This window comes from Paramisgurnus dabryanus, chromosome 24 (assembly GCF_030506205.2).
Source record: "Paramisgurnus dabryanus chromosome 24, PD_genome_1.1, whole genome shotgun sequence".
Taxonomy (NCBI): domain Eukaryota; kingdom Metazoa; phylum Chordata; class Actinopteri; order Cypriniformes; family Cobitidae; genus Paramisgurnus; species Paramisgurnus dabryanus.
In genome coordinates, this window is record NC_133360.1 from 24,114,805 (window position 1) to 24,133,660 (window position 18,856).

Consider the following 18,856-nt stretch of genomic DNA (forward strand, 5'->3'; position numbering starts at 1 on the left):
TCTTTGGTGTCTAATAAAGTTTGTAATAAAGGTGTTTTCCAAATATCCTTTGTTTTTTTCTCATTCTTTGCATGTTGCTGTTTTTCCAGAAGATGCGACTCTTGAGAGGTAAGACTGGAAGAAACCATCTAGTGAATGGGGGGCGGGGGTATTTTTGCTCGAAATGCAGAAACAAGCCATAACTTTGTTTTAGTGGTAACTCTTTTGTAGGTACATTTATAATATCTATTACATTATTACTATTACTAATAAAGTAATGATTGCTTTTGCTAATGATGTACAGAACTGAGCAGGTTTGACTGTTCTGTTTTTATAAAAATTGCATTCTTCCTTTTGCTGTATTTTTTGTTCAAGAGTAGAAAATATATCTTCATAAAGATCTTGATAATCTTTGACATTTTGAAGTCCTCTCATATTATTTACGCCTGTCGGCTGTATACGAACGTTGCTTTGTTCTGCTATTTTGTATGGAAGTCTATGGCAAGTCTAGTTTGTTTTCCCCCAAAAAGGGGTGGTGACAAAATTGACAGTCAAGTTCCCAGATCAGAGGTGTAAAGAGTAGCTGAAAGCCATACTTGAGTAAAAGTACAAATTCCTTACTGTAAAAATTACTCCACTACAAGTTACAAGTCACCAATTTAAATATGACTTGAGTAAAAGTATTAAAGTAACCCAATTTAAAAGTACTCAAGTATTTTTACTCGTACTGAATGTTGGCTCAAAGATGCACTAGTCCTCAACACAGAGACATTGTAGGTCTGGGCAGTGAAAACTAAGAAAGTTTATTTATGAGGTTTTATTTCATAATATAGAAAAGAAATCAAACACCTCAAAATTTTGACCTGGCAGAACAAACACAGATTAAACATAGTCATAGTCTTTTGACTAAAATTTAATGTAGTTTTAGTCATATTTTTGTCATCTGAATTGATTTAGTTTTAGTCTAATTTTATTCAACTAAATGCCATGAGATTTTGGTCTAGAAATCTACATAAAATTTAATTTAAACCCATTTAATTTTAGTCTAGTGTCATTGTGTACTTGAATGTGCCATGCTGAAAAATATATAGCCTAACTTTGTGATATAAATATATGGTAACACTTTACAATAAGGTTCATTAGTTAACATTAGTTAGCTACATTAGTTAACATGAACTAATAATGAACTGCACTTATACAGCATTTATTCATCTTTGTTAATGTTAATTTCAACAATTACTAATACTTTATTTAAATCTTGTTAACATTAACATGCACTCTGAACTAACATGAACAAACAATTAAAGCTTAAATTTTTATTAACTAACATTAACAAAGATGAATAAATAATGTAACAAATGTATTGCTCATGGTTTGTTCAAGTTGGTTAATACATTAACTACTGTTAACTAATGAACCTTATTGTAAAGTGTTACCAAATATTCTTATATAGGCCTATCCTAAAAAAGATATAATTTTAATATTTAAAAAAAATCCAGTAAACTAAAATTACACCAACAGATATATGATAATGCATATTAAAAACGTGAAGTAGTTCATTTGAAAGATTAATTGTAAACACATGTAGTACTTAACACCACTCTCTCACATTAAGTGCACTACATTTCTTCCGTCATGCATCCCTCTTTACAGTAAATACATTACAGCATACTTGATTAAATGTGAGGACAGTGAAATTAACTTATTATCAATCTTATAATGTACTCAAGTTACTCAGGCAATCAGTACAGGACATCGCTGGTTTATTTTGGCTTATATAGTAAGTTATATTAAGTTATGTAACTCAGGTTAGCTGATAAGGTAGCATCAGAGTATACAAACATTTGTGCTTGCCTTTGAGTTGCGGGATGACCCTCCTGCAATCGCGCATCACTTTTGTTTTGATTGTAGCATCACATGTTTAACAAAGGGTCCCTTGACTGAAGCAAATGTGATATGCATCCATATGTTTGCTCTTTATCTCTTCTTTCAGTCCAGACGCGAACTTTTCTCTACAGTTTATGACATACGCAGCACGCAGATGTCCCGCTACGGTGGCTCAACGCAAGCCATTCAGCGTTTGACATCAAAGTACCGCGAGACCAGACTTCTCCATATGCATTTGATTCGCTGTCGCAGTACTTTGATTTCATACTATTGCTCTGCGCAGCGCCAAATGAAGTCCCTCAGTTGTGTGTGTGCGTGTAACACCTCGCGACCACAGATTCTATCCATCATCACCCTCTGACACTTTCGTCTCGTTTTTATTTGACGAATAAACAATGTAGCGAGTAACGTTAAGTGTTATTTCAAATGTAGTGGAGTAAAGAGTACAAATACCAAATCAAAAATGTAATTGAGTAGAGAGTAAAAGTTGCCTATATTTTTGATACTCAGTACAAGTACAAAGTAGCCCAAAAAATACTTAAGTACAGTAACGAAGTACATTTACTCGAGTACTTTACACCTCTGTCCCAGATGTGCAGGTAGTCCATATGTGACATCATTGCATCAATGATGTCACTGCTGAGAGATTTTTGATAGGTGATGATGTCATAGAGAGAGTTGTGACATCACTCCAACAGTTCAGCTGATCTACACACAGACATGTGCACCACTTGAGTCTAACAATGACAAACAGATAGAAAGAGATGATGTTATAAAATATGATCATTAGTTTATTGTATTACAGAAGATTCTCTATATACAGAATTTCTCACCTCTTCATGTTTGTCATCAGTTCTGTTTTTAGATTTTAATTTGTTCATGCTGATGAAAAACCTGTAGGATCAGAATTCAAACTCCATAAATCAAAGTCTTCAAATCTGAATTCATATCAAAATATCCAAAGAGTGTTGTGCAGTTTTGAATTTTACTTGATATTTTTTCTTACCACATCCACAGAGCTCCTAAAATGAGAAACTGAAACAGAAACAGCAGCACAAAGACTGTGAGAAGACCAAACACTGAGATTGTTTGGATTGAGTCCATTGTTTCTGAAGAAAAACACAAAGTTAGTAATACTGAAAGTAGCTCAGTGATGATGTCATAGCTGTGATTAAATCAGAATTAAGGACTGATCCGGATTGGCTATCATTTTAATCATTTTGTACTAAAGTCAGATGTATGATGAGATGTTGTGTTACCTCCTACAGTACATGAATACTCTTGTAGCTCCTCACTGTTGATTGAGTTCAGGTACAGCTTGTTTAATAATCTCAATCCATCTGTTACCTGTTGTCCATTCTTATACCAGATGTAAGTATGTTTGTTATCCAGAGTGCAATTGGTTGAACAGCTTAATATCACTTTTTCTCCATCTATCACAGGGTCTGGGCTGCTTATCACCTGTGTACCTGAGATATCATAATACAGAATTCACATGAAATACTTTTCAGAATTAAGCTTGAAATAGTTTGTTGATTAACTCAACTGGTGGAGCATGACATGAGAAAGCCAAGGCTATGGATTTGATTCAGGAAATAAAAAAACATTTTGAATAGAAATGCAAAGATTTAATGTAATATTAATACTTTTCTCAGAACACATAAATAGAAATAAAGAAATAAAGCTGCTGGAAGGAGTGTCATCAATCAACTGGGCAAATTTTTTTGGAATACTTAGACAAAAATAGACTGTCTATCCGTCTATCCAACAGAGACCAACCACATGTTTTGTTTAATTGTATGTGATGTTTAGGACAAATCTAAAATATGAGTATGCATTAAATTATTTTCTCATTTAATCTTAGGACAAGAACTAGCAAAACAGCATCCTATGCAGAAAACAAAACACAAAATACGCTGCTGCTCTTAGAGTTTATTATGAGCAGTTACCTGTAACAGTAAGAAAGACTCCAGGATAACCAGAAAATGTATTTGTGTTAGTGATGAACCTGAACTGATATACATCAGAGTCACTCGTGTTGACGTCTTTGATTCTCAGTGTGTTTCCCACAAACTCCACACGACCAGCAAACCGATGATCGTCACGCAGATCTTTGTCTTTAGATGGATTGTTTACCAAATGCCAGTATGTTTCCTTTACTGTATATCCAGTGGGATGTGAGTATGAAGAGTGAATATCTACTGTTGATCCCACTAAAGCACAAACTCTTCTAGATGTGTAAGTCACACCCCAACAACCACTCTTAGAAACACCTGAAAGAAACAATTGATTGAAAAATCTGTATAAATAAACTCATATATAAATAAACACAAGATTGTAAAAATTTTGCTCTTTCATTTTAAAGTCTTCATGAAATCAAAATTAGACTTTTTCCTTTAGTATAAATATGTTAGGGTTAATGACACAGTGTATATAAGCTGTTATGGCCCAAAACCAACTTTGCATACAGAAGATATAAGCATTCAAAATTTAAATTTTTGCATGTGCACAAAAAGCGGTTTCGATTTTCTATGACTTCACCCTAGACCCTATGTGCCAAAAAAATGTATAAACAAGTGTCTCATTTCAGCCTTATTTTTAGGCAGAGGTTAAGTGCAATGTAGGGGGCGGGACACTTTAGCGCCTAGAGAGCATTTGATTGGACAGGAAATTTGATGGTAAGCTGAATTGTAGTGGCCACCCGTGACTTCTTTTCGAGGGCGCACAACGTGTAGCTCGTGAAAACATGTATTTAACCCATCATGTGTGGCCCATCATTTCAAAATACATGTCTGCTGCAGACGCTTCAAAGGGGTTTATGATAAAACAGACGCTCGTGTGTGCCAGATAATCAGAGTTTAGTGTTAGGTTAGTTTCTTGGGAGTTTTTTATGCAAGCGTGTCTTTATCATAAACCCTTTTGATGCGTCTGCAGCAGGCACCTATTTTGACATAATGCATGATGCTCATAGATTCACATGCCTCACTGAACACATATTTTGACATGACGAGCAACACACATGACACTCCAAACACATATTTTGAATTCATGCCTCTCAGAAGAGAAGTCACCGGCCGCCACTGCACCCTACACTTCAGCTTACCATCAAATTTCCTGTCCAATCAAATGCTCTCTAGGCATTAAAGTGTTCCACACCCTACATTACACTTAACCTCTGCCTAAAAATAATAAGTCCCTGAAATGAGACACTTGTCGATACATTTACTAGTTTTTTTTTGGCACATAGTGCACTCTGTAGGGGATAAGAAACAATTCAGACTGTGTACTCGGCTTCACATTGTGCCACATTACCACCTTAGGTGTGCATTATTTTCAAATAATTCAACAGCCCATCATCAATTATTCCTTAAATAACAGTTTTATATAAAAATCAGGACTCTATCAGACTTTATTTTAAAAAAACAGTGACGCTCACAAGTTGACTGTGCTGTGCTGTAAATTAAATGCTATTGGTTTCAGACCCCTTTAGACCCCCGTGAACACAAGGTTGTGTATAACAGATGGCAACGCTGCTTCCCTTTCAGTTAAAATGACGTCACCACATCAAATGATGCTGCACGTTTCAAAGCACTTCAGTGAACCTTTAACCTGAATATTGAATCACACTTACATACAGAAGAGGAATGAGTGTTTACGCCAACCTCAGAGCAGGAATAGCTGTCAGTGTTTCCTCTGGATGGCACTAATAGGTTTGTGCTGTATTTTATATTTTTTCCATTCTGGTACCAGTAGTAATTCTTTTCAGATATGAGATTGCAGGAAGAATCACAGATCAGATTTACTTCATCTGTAGATTCAGGATTCATCTTCACCTGTAAAACTAAATAAACAAAACCTTACATTAGATGAGAAATGAAAAGAGTTGAACTGGACTGATGAGAATGTAAATGTACCTGTGACTGTTAGATTGACTGTGACTGAGCTGAGATGTTTAACTCCATCCTTCATAATGATCATGAGCTGATATTCTCCACTGTCTCTCTCTCTCACATCATCTATTAAGAGCTCTGATTTGCGGTTTGTAATCTCCTGATTCACTCGTCCTGAGTAATCTGAATCTAAAGTCAAATCTTCAGGTTCATCTTTGTTTCTCCAGTTTGTTCTCTGTTTCGGGCTGAACCAGAACCCAGTTTTGATGTTGATGTTTGAGTAAAAGCACTTCACTTTCAACTGTGCCCCTCTCACAGCACAAATATTCTGTTCACCACAGATCACAGTAAAGCTGTTCAATGTTAGAGACACTGAAAAAGAAAAGGCATAATACTGATATTTATTACATGGCTCTCTGGAATGCTTGATTCTGATTGGTCAGTTGAGACATTTGCAGGTTCGTTCTTTTCAAATAATAACCGCTCCAAAGTAATAACGCATAGCCGGTACTACTTGTATGTTTAAAATCCCTCCGCACCAACAAAGATTAGGCTACTGTTTGGCGCCATCTTGTGTCAAACACTGGACAACAACAATTAACAATGGAAAATGTCGACATTAACATGTACGGTAAAATCAAAACATTTAAACAGTGGATAGAAGAACGAACAACGACAAGACACAGAGATCTTACTGAGACTGAACTTGACAAAAGAGAGCATGACAGCTACGAAGCCAACACACAAAAAAATACAGAATGGGCATTAAAACTTCTCAAAGACTGGCTAAAAGAGAAAAAAATGGAAACAAGTATGAAGCAGAGGATCTTAATAAGGTATTACGATCATTTTATGCATCTGCGCAAAGTTTCGTGGAAGGATAAAAATTTTAATTTAAAACAAATATGCCAATAAAATGTTTCAAATTCATATTCATGTCCAGTTTTTTTTCTTATGTGGCAAGTAACCGTGTAATAAGCGGGATAATGTATAGGCAGTCGGTAGTTATCGGGTAAATAAGCCCCTTCAGTGTGATACAAGACCCTCCGCTTCGCGCCGGGTCCTGATCACACTGTCGGGGCTTATTTCCCGATAACTACCGGCTGCCTCTACATTATCCCTTAGTTGTAACATACTGTAGTGTTGTAGTTCTCGAGACCGGTCTCGGTCTCAGGACCGGTCTCAAGACCACTTTTTAAAGGTCTTGGTCTCGTCTTGGAATCGACCGCATTTTTACTCGGTCTCAGACAAAGAGGACTCAGAATTTTATTTCAAGACTGGTCAAGACCACAACTGATGGCACACTGCAAAAAATGATTTTCAAGAAAAAAAAAATCTTAGTATTTTTGTCTTGTTTTCAGTAAAAATATCTAAAAATTCTTAAATTAAGATGCTTTTTCTTTATCAGCAAAACGACCCAAGAAAATAAGTCTAGTTTTTAGACCAAAAATATCAAATTCTGCATAAAACAAATTTTTTTCTTGAATTTAGTGTTTAAGAAAAAGGTTCAAAAAATTTCTTACCCCATTGGCAGATTTTTTTTGCTTGTTTATTCACAAAATCACTTAAATTTGATATTTTTGATATAAAAACTAGACATATTTTCTTGGGTAGTTTTGCTCATCAAGAAAAAGCATCTTAATTTAAGAATTTTTAGATATTTTTACTGAAAACAAGACAAAAATACTAAGAACATTTTTTCTTGAAATCATTTTTTGCAGTGCACTTCACAGCTTTATTTTTTTTATCATTAAGTTTATGCAGTTTATTCAGTTTTGGCATATGATGTTGGCATTGTTTAAGCATTGTTTAAGTTTCTCCCAATGACAATTTTTCTAATTTTATTACTAAAAACACCTGCATTGTGTCAAGTGGATGGCAAGCCATGGAAAGACAGTTCAGAAAAAAAGTTGATTTCAGCTCTTTAGTGTTTGTTCACTTTTATTTGCTTATAGACAAAGATAAATTCCCACATATCTGCAATGCCTTTGATTATTTTTTCAACTTCTCTGATGGCACACACACACACACACACGCACACACGCACGCACGCACGCACGCACGCACGCACGCACGCACACACACACACACACACACACACACACATTCTGGTTTCCATGTTTTGTGGGGACATTCCATAGGCATAATGCATTTTATACAACACAAACTGTATATTCTATTCCCCTTACCTGCCCCATTCCATAACCCCAACCAGAAACCCTTCAACTACTTCACATTTTCAAAAAATATCATTTTGTTTGATTTATAAGCTTGTTTCCTCATGGGGACATCAAAATGTCCCCACAAGGTCACAAAAACACTGGTATTCCTATCTTTGTGGGGACAATTGGTCCCCACAACGTGATAATTACCAGGTACACACACACACACACACACACACACACACACACACACACACACACACACACACACACACGCACGTGCACACACACAGACAAGAAGTGCCTAATCATATGCATATTCCACATTTTATCATAATGTTTTAATGCGGTGATTTGCAATAGTCTTGGTCTTGTCTCGGTCTCGGCCTGTCTTGGTCTTGGTCATGACTTGGTCTCGGTTTAGGTGGTCTTGACTACAACACTAACATACTGTACTGTAAACTTAACTGTTTTTTTAAGTAAAGCAAAATCAAGGTATTAATCTTAATCCGACCAACTTCAAATTGGTGGGTGTGTCAGAACTGCAGTCCAATCAGCAGCAACATGTAAATAAACCACCTGGTACTAAAGAGACAGCTCGCACAATGGGTTTAAGTTGAAAGTCTTTCATTCTGGACGGCAAGGGCAGTGACTGTAACATTGAGCATATGTAAGCAATAAGGTACGAGAGGCTGTGCTGTATCGTGAATAAGTAACGGCTGAAGGGCCTGAAACCCCTTCATCCGTAACTTATTCACGATACAGCACTTGCCTCAAGTACCTTATTGCTTACATATGCTCAATGTTACAGTCACTGCCCTTGCCGTCCAGAATGAAAGATTTTGCATTTGCATTTTGAAGTAGACCCTATCTGATTAAGCTCACGCTATTCCATGTGCACTTCTGGTTTACAATACCTCCGAGTTGTTTGCCGTAAACTGATCCTGCTTCTCGCAATATAAATAAAAAAAAATAATTATAATTAGTTACATTTATATAGCGCTTTTCCAGTGCTCAAAGCGCTTTACATATGAATGGGGGAATCTCCTCAACCACCACCAAATGTGCAGCATCCACCTGGATGATGCGACGGCAGCCATATTGCGCCAGAATGCCCACCACACACCAGCTTATTAGTGGAGAGGAGACAGAGTGATATAGCCAATTAGTATGAGGGATGATTAGTAGGACAATGGGCATGTTTGGCCAGGATGCCGGGGCACACCCCTACTCTTTTTCGAAGGACATCCTGGGATTTTTAATGACCACAGAGAGTCAGGACCTCGGTTTAACGTCTCATCCGAAGGACGGTGCTTTTTTTGACAGTATAGTGTCCCCGTCACTATACTGGGGCATTAGGACCCACACAGACCACAGGGTGAGCACCCCCTGCTGGTCTCACTAACACCTCTACCAGCAGCAACCTGGTTTTCCCAGGTGGTCTCCCATCCAAGAACTAACCAGGCTCAGCCCTGCTTAGCTTCAGTGGGCAAGCTGTCTTGGGCTACAGGGTGATATGGCTGCTGGACTTTGCTGTATCTGATACTTTGCGAGACTGAAGGATGGCGGGTCGGATACAGCAAACTTGCAAGTGGGGTATTCTTCCTACAGGCCGTAGGGACAGATGAGAGAGTCTTCATTCGTCCTGTATTGAGTCATTTAGCCATATACCGACTTACGAAGATTATTTATTGACATAAAAATGCTGTCTTGTGTCCCTTTAACAACTATAAAGCTGACAATTATTCTTAGTTAATTGTAAATTGATGTAATATGCTTATGACCTGCGAATATAATGCTCAGTTAGTGTAGGCTGAAAGCCTTCGGATTGAACAACAGCCACACACAGTTTTGATTTGAGGCAGACTTGAAAGCCTGTTGAAGACCTATTCTCGAGGACATTAAAACAAGTCGCAAAGGGATACCGAAGTTGCCTGCTTTCTATCTTCTCCACAGGTAATTCAGCATATTCGTTTAAATCAATACAGTCTATTGTGTAAACTCGAAGTTTTATAGTTCCTTGGCCAACTATAGCATGGTTATGCATAACACTACGTCTTGTTAGTGTAAACGCACATGTGGTTGAATGTGTTTGAACAGCCATACATCATCTCTCTGCCCATTTATGTAATCTGAGGTACTGAGATCAATGTTTTGCATCTTTTCTGATCTCTAGCGTGAACATACGGTGTACAGCCTTTCATTGATAAAACTAAAGCGGCTGATCTGCTTTTATTCGTTTCATTTTACAAGCGTATAAAAATTGGGCAATCTTATTTCAGCAATTGCGCTGAAATATCAGAGAAAGCTCTTAAAAACAGTATACACGGACAAAACATTGTGTAGCATGTTTACTTACAACACAAGCAGTGGACTCTGACATAATATCTGACATAATATTAGTTTGCGTCCATTTAAATCCGTCATTACTCCCTGACAGGAGAGGGACTCGTCCACAGACCATCCCCTCAGTAATCTGGAGTAATCTAAACGTGATGTGTCTCTCTCATCCACTTGTGATCTGATTGATGAAAACACATCTTAATACCAGGTGTAACAGCCCCTAAGATATTTTTCCTCGCCTCGATGAAAAAGGAGTGTCTAAGCTACATTTATGGTTGCTTTTTGTATGTGATTTAAAGCGGACATATAATGATCTGTGTGCTATGAACAATCACAGGCAAAAATAACAAAAAAAGTTATTTTTCATTGCTTTTGCTTTGTATTGGAAGCCATGTTAACTTTGGCATGAAACGCGCTTCGAATAGGGGGGGGGGGGAGCTAGAAAGAAATATTCAGTTGGTTGTCATATAGAATTTCACCGCTAGATGGGAGTAGATCTTACACAGTGGAGCTTTAAAAAGTTTATACCTGTCTGCGCTTGGGTTCTGTCCACCCAAACCAGAAAGATTAATTTACCAAAATTGCACTTTATTGTATGGATGCATTTCTCTTCTATAGGAATGCGATTAAAAAGGGTCAAGAAGAAAGCTTTGTAACATCTACTTGCTCCAACAACAACTACAACTGTCATTCACTCAATAGTGTTCATACCTTGAATGTGTAACAGCAGGATCAGAGATGAGAGTCTGGAGTTCATCATTTCACTTTAAAGAAATTCACAAATATTCAAACATGCTAATATAACATTTATTCCAATAATTCAACTTCAGTTAAAAGATTAAACATACATACAGTATATACTGGTGTGGAGTTGTCTGACTTTAAGTTGCAGCAGTGATGTTTAAGATTAATAAGTTGATAGCTATAAAAAGCTGCTGATCTCACTTCCTTCCTTTTTCTTATTAAAGCCAACGTGAAACACTTGCAACAGTCTGTAAAAAGTGTAAAGTGCAGTCTAAGACAAACTGAATGAATCAATTTCTTTATTAGAAAATGGTCAATAAAAGAGACTTTAGTCTTAGAAAATAAATACAATTTCAGTGTCAAAATAAATATAATAAACTTTGTGTTTTTTCCAGTCCTCTGAACAATATTTCGTCCATGTTTAACACGCTGACTCATAAACACTAAGATCAATGCCAGAACAGCTAAATTAACCTCACATAAGAGAAGAATAAAAATCATAACATACTTACTTAGTTGTGCACATTTACACATAAATTATTTTCATATCGCTGCTCCAAACTCCAGCACAGTTGTTGATGTCAATGTGTTTAACAGCTGCCAGTAAACACAAGAAGATCAAGAGGAAGAGGAAATACTCTGAGTGCTTCTTAGATTGATGCTGCCTTTTATTCTCGGTCCTCCGTCCTCCAAGCCACAACCCAGAAAACTCAAACTCAGTCATGAAGGACATTTCAAAAGTTTAATAGCAGAGCGAGAAGCTGAGGATGGAGGAGTCAGGAGGTTTTCAGAGGAGCTGTGAAAGATACACAGGTGTGTCATACGTGAACGTGTTGTGTTGACAAAACCTGACGCACATATAAATTCTCCTCTCTTTTCACATCATTACATCATTCTGTCTTCATTTAATTTTAATCATTTAAGTTAAATTATAATTACAGTAAATCACACCTGTTATATCCACAAACATTCTTTTTAAACTTAAAATATTAAATATTCTCACATTACATATTGTTGTGGAGTTGACTGACTTTAAGTGGCAGCGGTGGTTTATGAAGTTCACACTTTAAGTCTAAGTTCCTTCCTTATTTTTTACTGACGTTGGTGTGCCATAAATACAATAAAAAATCAAGAAGTTTCAATTTTAGTAGCGAATATACATCTGTGTAGTCATTCTAAGTTCTACTTAATTTTATGTGGAAAAACTTTAGTGAGTGGGGGGCCTTTAAATATTGTTGTGGGCAACTAGGGGCCCTTGAAGTGAAAAAGGTTGTGAACTACTGCAATAAAACACTTGGGCCAAATACAGGAAATACGTCATGTAAGCAGTCAAGTGTGTGTATTTGGACGAAGCCCAAGTCACGTGATTTTAGCAAGTGAGGCTTCATGACGTCATAACTGTTTCAAAACGTTTAGGTTTCTCCACTAGGTGGAGTTGATCACTAATGACCAGTGTCTAATATGGTTAGGTGAACTGGGGTTAGTTTTATTATGCAAACTCATAAAACATTCATCCCTCTGACTGATAACGCTACCATTTTATCCACTTTATGTTTATAGACAGATCCATTGACAAACATGTGCATAATTAAAAGTGTAGCTAGAGTGTTAATGATCTGTTTGCCCTAAATAAAACTAAAAACAAAGAATACACTTTTACTTAATATCTTACGTTAAATAATTTATTTTTCTTAAAAACATATTTTTGAAAAACCTTTGCAATTATTTTGTATAAAGTGTAAAATGTTTGGACTGAGATCTTCTGAGCTTTTACAACATATTCACCAGCAGGTGGCGCAATATTTAGGTGTTTTGAGCGCTTCAAAAGCAAAGCTAAAAGACTCAATTTGTCTGTTTTTTCTTCTTCTTCTTTGCAACATACATGTTCAGGATTAATGAACACAGCAACATAATAGCAATGACAAACAGACATCAGTCTGTTAACTAAACATTACAGTGGCGTACTGAACATCTTAATTTTCTGTGGTGTTTGTGGTGTCTGAAGATGTCTGCTTTGTTTTTAAATGTATAAAATTATTGCTCCTATAATGAATATCCTCATATTTGCAATCTTCTTTCTGTGTGTGTTCAGACGGCGCTGCATCAATGTGCACTAAATCATACTGAATATAAAGGCTTGAAATAGTTTGTCAATTAACTCAACTGGTGAAGCATGGCAAGACTATGGATTTGATTCGTGAAATAAACTGATGAAATGTATACTTCACAAACATTTTGAATAGAAATGCAAAGCTTACGTCCTCTGACTTTCAACTGTTTTTACTTTCAGTAAACTTAATGTGAGTAAATATTTGTATGAACACTAAAAGAGTCAACACCATAAGACATAAACTAAAAATGTTACACAGACATGTGACTAACAGAAATAGAATAATGTGTCCCTGAATGAAGGTACCGGTCAGTATCTGGTGTGGCCACCAGCTGCTTGAAGTACTGCAGTGCATCTCCTCCTCATGGACTGGACAAGATTAGTCAGTTCCTGCTGTGAGATGTTACCCCACTCTTCCACCAAGGCCCTTGAACGTTCCTGGACATTTCGGGGGGGGGGGGGGGGGGTGGCCCTCACCCTGCGATCCAACAGGTCCCAGACGTGCTCAATGGGATTGAGATCCGGGCTCTTCGCTGGCCATGGCAGAACACTGATATTGCTGTCATGCAGAAACTCACGCACAGAACGAGCAGTATGGCTGGTGGCATTGTCCTGCTGGAGGATCATGTCCGGATGAGCATGCATAAAGGGTACCACATGAGGGAGGAGGATGTCTTCCCTGTACCGCAAGGCATTGAGATTGCCTGCAATGACAACAAGCTCAGTCCGATAGTGATGTGATATACCACCCCAGACAATGACGGACCCCCCACCTCCAAATCCATCCCGCTCCAAGGTACAGGCCTTGGTGTAACGCTCATTCCTTCAATGATAAACACAAATCCGTCCATCACCTCTGGTGAGACAAAACCGTGACTCATAAGTAAAGAGCACTTTTTGCCACTCCTGTCTGGTCCAGCGAAGGTGGGTTTGTGCCCATAGGCGGCATTGTTGCTGGTGATGTCTGGTAAGGACCTGCCTTACAACAGGCCTACAAGCCCTCAGTCCAGCCTCTCTCAGCATATTGCGGACAGTCTGAGCACTGATGGAGGGATTGTGTGTTCCTGGTGTGACTCGGGCAGTTGTTGTGGCCATCCTGTACCTGGGTGTGATATTCGGATGTACCGATCCTGTGCAGGTGTTGTTACACGTGGTCTTCCACTGCGAGGATGATCAGCTGTCCTTCCTGTCTCCCTGTAGCGCTGTCTTAGGCGTCTCACAGTGCGGACATGGCAATTTATTGCCCTAGTCACATCAGCAGTCCTCATGCCTCCCTTTTAGATTAATTCACATCTTGGATATTAACTAATGCTAACTGAGATAATTGCATGCTAAGCTTTTAATGGAATTTTTCAGAAAACGCACTGAAAGATGACAGGGTGCAGCGAGCAGTAGGCATTTGCAAGAGGCTGGTCAGTCAATTCTCCTACAGCTGGAAGAAAAGAATGGCATTGACAGCAGCCCAAAAAGAGCTGAATCTGTCTGAGCATTCATTGATTACAGAGTGCCCCAAAAGATGGGGAACCAAGGAAAAAATGATTGCAAGGGTTCTGGAGCAGTGTAAAGCTTTGAATCCTGTGTTGTCTGCAGACAAGAAAACAAGGCATCTAACGCTGACATGGCAAGACATACAGGTGTAAAGGCCCGGGTATACTTTTTTCCGCGTCCGTCTCGCGCGCGCACGCGTCCGCGCAGCTTTCCGAGTATAGTCCCCGCGGCTACACGCGGATGGCCGCGTTCGACACTATACGCAATACAAATGATTTCTTATTCAAATTATTAGTCTAACAGGCTGTCAGGGCAGCACTGATTTGGCGACATTTACAGTACATTAAAACATTAGGATAGGTGAAGAAAAGTAACTGATCCACCATTGCAAACACAGTTTAGAACAAACAACAAGACAACAAAGAACAGGAATCAAACAAATATGCTCCAGAACTTTCTGTTCTTGGAAGAAGTAAAAGTTAAAGAAGAAAAACGATAGTGTGTGTGCAAAAGCTGTCTATTTCCTTTGTATAATTGTTTATAGTGGAGTGCCCTGTCTAAATATTTTCTTGCGCATGCGCACTGTCCGCGCGGTCTCAAATTTTGGGCTGCACGCAGACCCTTCTGATGACGAAAATGACGTCACGCGGACGTCCCGAGTATACTTTCGGCTTTAGAATCCATCCACAAACCTCTGCATCCACTTCAGGAGTTTACAGATGTGCTCTCGGGAGAGGAGTATGTTAGTGTCTCCTATCTTAAGCCAGTTATTTACCTTTTGAGGACAAAGACACTCGCTGAAGATCAAGATGACACTAATCTGACAAGGGCAATCAAAGACAAAGTCCTTCGGTACCTAAAGGAAAAATATGATGACCCATCCACTCAAGAACTTCTGGATGTTACATCATTCTTAGATCCTCGCTTCAAAATAAATTACATCAGTCAAGACAACATTCCAACCATAAAAGACAGAATGATGATGTTGTAAGAAAGGTAAGAAAATGGCACTTAATGAGGAAATGTTTTGAGCATTCTTTCCAAACTGAAAATGTTAAAACTTAAGTAATTTGTTGCCCTTTTTGTTACAGGAGAAACAATCACATGTCTCAGAGTAGCAGGATTTAGCAGCAGCCCCATCTGTGAAAGCTAAGTCACTTGGAAGCTATTTCAAGATTTCCCCAGAAGTGTCTCAGGAAGAACCTCCTAATTTTCATCATGTGGTGGAAACGGAGCTAAACAGCTACTTTAGCACCAGATTAACTTTCCCAGGTTGAGCAGTTTGGCTTGCTGATCCCTGTGTGTTCCTGCCACAAGCACACCTTCGGAAAGACTCTTCAGTACTGCAGGCAATGTAGTAACATGTCAATGGTCATGCCTCAAACCAGAGAGAGTGGATATGCTGCTCTTTTTGTCAAAAAATCTTTAAGCACATTACCCTAAGCAATATGAAAATCTAAATGTGAAGGTTTTCTTAAAGCCCTTTTGCCTCAGAATTATTCATGTTCTTTGCACTTTAAATGGCAGAAACTTTGCTGTCATTGTTTCAACCTTAACTCTTTCACCGCCAGCATTTTCATGATTTTCACAAAAGTTTAATGCCTTCCAGAAAATGCTTCTTTTTAAATATATAAACATACATGAAATAAAATAACAGACCCTCTGCTTTCAAACAAAAAAATCCGTTTCATCCTACCTTCATATGTTCTGTTTTTATCACCTCTCAAATATGTGTAGGTTTCATCAAAAACACAAAATTTTTAGCAAAAAGCTGAGATAAATAAATTTTTGTGAAGGACTTTTGATAGAGATCAAATGCAGAGCGATCTTTAAAACATACATGGACATACAGCTGTTTGCCCTAGAGCAATACTTCCGGTTTTTATAAGTTGCGGAAGAGCGCCACCAGGTGGATAATAGCGGTATTGCAGATTGACGAGATATCTCGTCAATGGCGGGGAAAGTTAATGTAGGTTATGGTCAGTGTTTTACTGATGTAAAATGTTTACAGTGTGTTTGGGTTCTTAAAAGTTTAAAGGGATAGTTCACCCAAAAATGTTATTCTGTCATCATTTACTCACTCTCATGTTGTTACAAACCCGCATAAATATCTTTGTTCTGATGAACATCAAGATATTTTGAGAAATGTTTGTAACCAAACCTTTCATGGACCATTGGACCCCATTCACTTTCATAGTAGGAAAAGAAAATACTATGAAAGTGAATAGGGCTCATGAATGGTTTGGTTACAAACATTTCTCAAAATATCTTTGTGTTCATCAGAACAAAGACATTTATGCGGGTTTGAAACAACATGAGAGAAAACAAAATTTTCATTTTTGGGTGAACTATCACTTTTAAGTTTTTACAATTGTTAATTTAACTTTAATTAAGAGACTGTAGTTCTTAATTTGTCATGTTTGCATCATGACAACTTTATAAAAAATGGCTACAATGTTTAAAAGGTTTTAAATAAACAGTAGCACAGTGTATCATAGTTTGTCTTTCTTTGGTGCTGTTCAAATGACCTGGATGTATCTCTTTTTTTTTAAATACTAATAATGGGAAGTCTATGGGAAGTCTAGTTTGTTTTCCCCCAAAAAGGGGTGGTGACAAAATTTACAGTCAAGTTCCCAGATGTGCAGGTAGTCCATATGTGACATCATTGCATCAATGATGTCACTGCTGAGAGATTTTTGATAGGTGATGATGTCATATAGAGAGTTGTGACATCACTCCAACCGTTCAGCTGATCTACACACAGACATGTGCACCACTTGAGTCTAACAATGACAAACACATAGAAAGAGATGATGTTATAAAATCTGAGCATTAATTTATTGTATTACAGAAGATTCTCTATATACAGAATTTCTCACCTCTTCATGTTTGTCATCAGTTCTGTTTTTAGATTTTAATTTGTTCATGCTGATGAAAAACCTGTAGGATCAGAATTCACACTTCATAATTCAAAGTCTTCAAATCCGAATTCATATCAAAATATCCACAGTGTGTTGTGCAGTTTTGAATTTTACTTGATATTTTTTCTTACCACATCCACAGAGATCCTAAAATGAGAAACTGAGGCAGAAACACCAGCAGACAGACTGTGAGATGACCAAACACTGAGATTGTTTGGATTGAGTCCATTGTTTCTGAAGAAAAAACACAAAGTTAGTAATACTGAAAGTAGCTCAGTGATGATGTCATAGCTGTGATTAAATCAGAATTAAGGATCATTTTAATCATTTTGAATTAAAGTCAGATGTATGATGAGATGTTGTGTTACCTCCTACAGTACATGCATACTTAGGGTTGCCACCCATGTCTGATAAAAAACCTGGACATATCGATGATGACCCGCCCCCATAGCATAATATTTCTATAGGCCTATGCCATTATTGGCAACACTTTACAATTCTCTTTTTTTTCAATTCTTATTTGTTAACTAACCGTGAGCAGTACATTTGTTACTGTATTTGTTAATCTTTGATAACGTTAGTAAATAAAAATACAGCTGTTCATGGTTTATTCATGTTAGTTCACAGTGCATTAACTAATGTTAACAAGATTTAAATAAATGTATTATTAACATTAACAAAGATAAAAAATTGCTTTATGCTATAAGTGCAGTTTATTATTAGTTCATGTGTTAACTAATGAACCTTATTGTAAAGTGTTACCCAATTATTTGTTCATTATGTTAAAATATGTAAATCACGTTTACAATTTATTAAAGCTGCTTATGCTATTTATGTAAACTGTTTTTATTTATATTCCATTGCAACTCTAAACAGGTCTAAATAGCATCTAGCAAATATGCACATGAAATTAAACTTGTTGAACTAACCTCAACATGTATTTTACAATCATTTAACCCGCCATGGGAAAAGCTGAAGTCACTGTTACAAACTCTACACCATGCAAGATTTAAACTCTTTTAAGACAGGGATACACTTTCGTGTAGTCTAGTGTAAAATGTGTCTTATATTTTCGCTTTTGGGGCACTCTCCCTCTGCCATGGCGCTCCTGTTTCTAGATACACTGATTAGTTTGGTTCGGGAGAAGAGATAAAAGCCCGCCCACACTGACAATTGATTGGTTGATGTCCTGAAACAGGCCAATCAGGATGCTCTCTGTCTTACATGCGCTAAATGAGGCAAACACACACACAGACGCAAGGTCTCCCTCTCTGCCGTGCGCGCGCTAAATTTCATATTCACATAGCTTTTCGAAAACCGGGACATTCAGTG

General features: G+C 37.5%; 2 protein-coding genes and 1 long non-coding RNA gene across 3 annotated transcripts in view; all 3 read right to left on the bottom strand.

The window, feature by feature from the left end:
• Window positions 1-2,457: 2,457 nt before the first annotated feature.
• On the bottom strand, window positions 2,458-5,703 carry LOC135740971 (uncharacterized). Its single transcript, XM_065259571.1, has 6 exons — window positions 5,498-5,703; window positions 3,816-4,139; window positions 3,126-3,335; window positions 2,873-2,975; window positions 2,700-2,760; window positions 2,458-2,603 (listed from the first exon to the last, which is right to left on the bottom strand). The coding sequence occupies exons 1-6, from the start codon at window positions 5,691-5,693 to the stop codon at window positions 2,553-2,555; spliced, it is 945 nt and encodes a 314-aa protein (XP_065115643.1). The 5' UTR covers window positions 5,694-5,703; the 3' UTR covers window positions 2,458-2,552.
• Window positions 5,704-5,796: 93 nt separating this feature from the next.
• LOC135740832 (uncharacterized) lies at window positions 5,797-11,643 on the bottom strand. The gene is made up of 4 exons (XR_010529270.2): window positions 11,518-11,643; window positions 11,114-11,253; window positions 10,973-11,025; window positions 5,797-6,128 (listed from the first exon to the last, which is right to left on the bottom strand). It is a non-coding gene; the product is annotated as an uncharacterized lncRNA (long non-coding RNA).
• Window positions 11,644-16,927: 5,284 nt separating this feature from the next.
• The window catches only part of LOC135740975 (uncharacterized), a 35,941-nt gene continuing 34,012 nt past the window's right edge, over window positions 16,928-18,856 (bottom strand). The window contains exons 7-9 of the mRNA XM_065259575.1: window positions 17,656-17,758; window positions 17,483-17,543; window positions 16,928-17,386 (exon numbers count right to left, since the gene is read on the bottom strand). Coding sequence (XP_065115647.1) covers window positions 17,336-17,386; window positions 17,483-17,543; window positions 17,656-17,758 — 215 coding nt within the window. The 3' untranslated portion in view covers window positions 16,928-17,335. The remainder of the gene's footprint in view (window positions 17,387-17,482; window positions 17,544-17,655; window positions 17,759-18,856) is intronic.

What these genes read in the sequence shown, in the direction of transcription:
- LOC135740971 (XM_065259571.1), bottom strand. Translation starts at nt 5,693, where the DNA reads ATGAATCCTGAATCTACAGATGAAGTAAATCTGATCTGTGATTCTTCC. An exon ending in CACTCATTCCTCTTCTGTAT is followed by an intron (nt 4,140 to 5,497) that starts GTAAGTGTGATT and finishes TGTTTCTTTCAG; the next exon opens with GTGTTTCTAAGAGTGGTTGT. An exon ending in GTATTCATGTACTGTAGGAG is followed by an intron (nt 2,976 to 3,125) that starts GTAACACAACAT and finishes GTTTTTCTTCAG; the next exon opens with AAACAATGGACTCAATCCAA.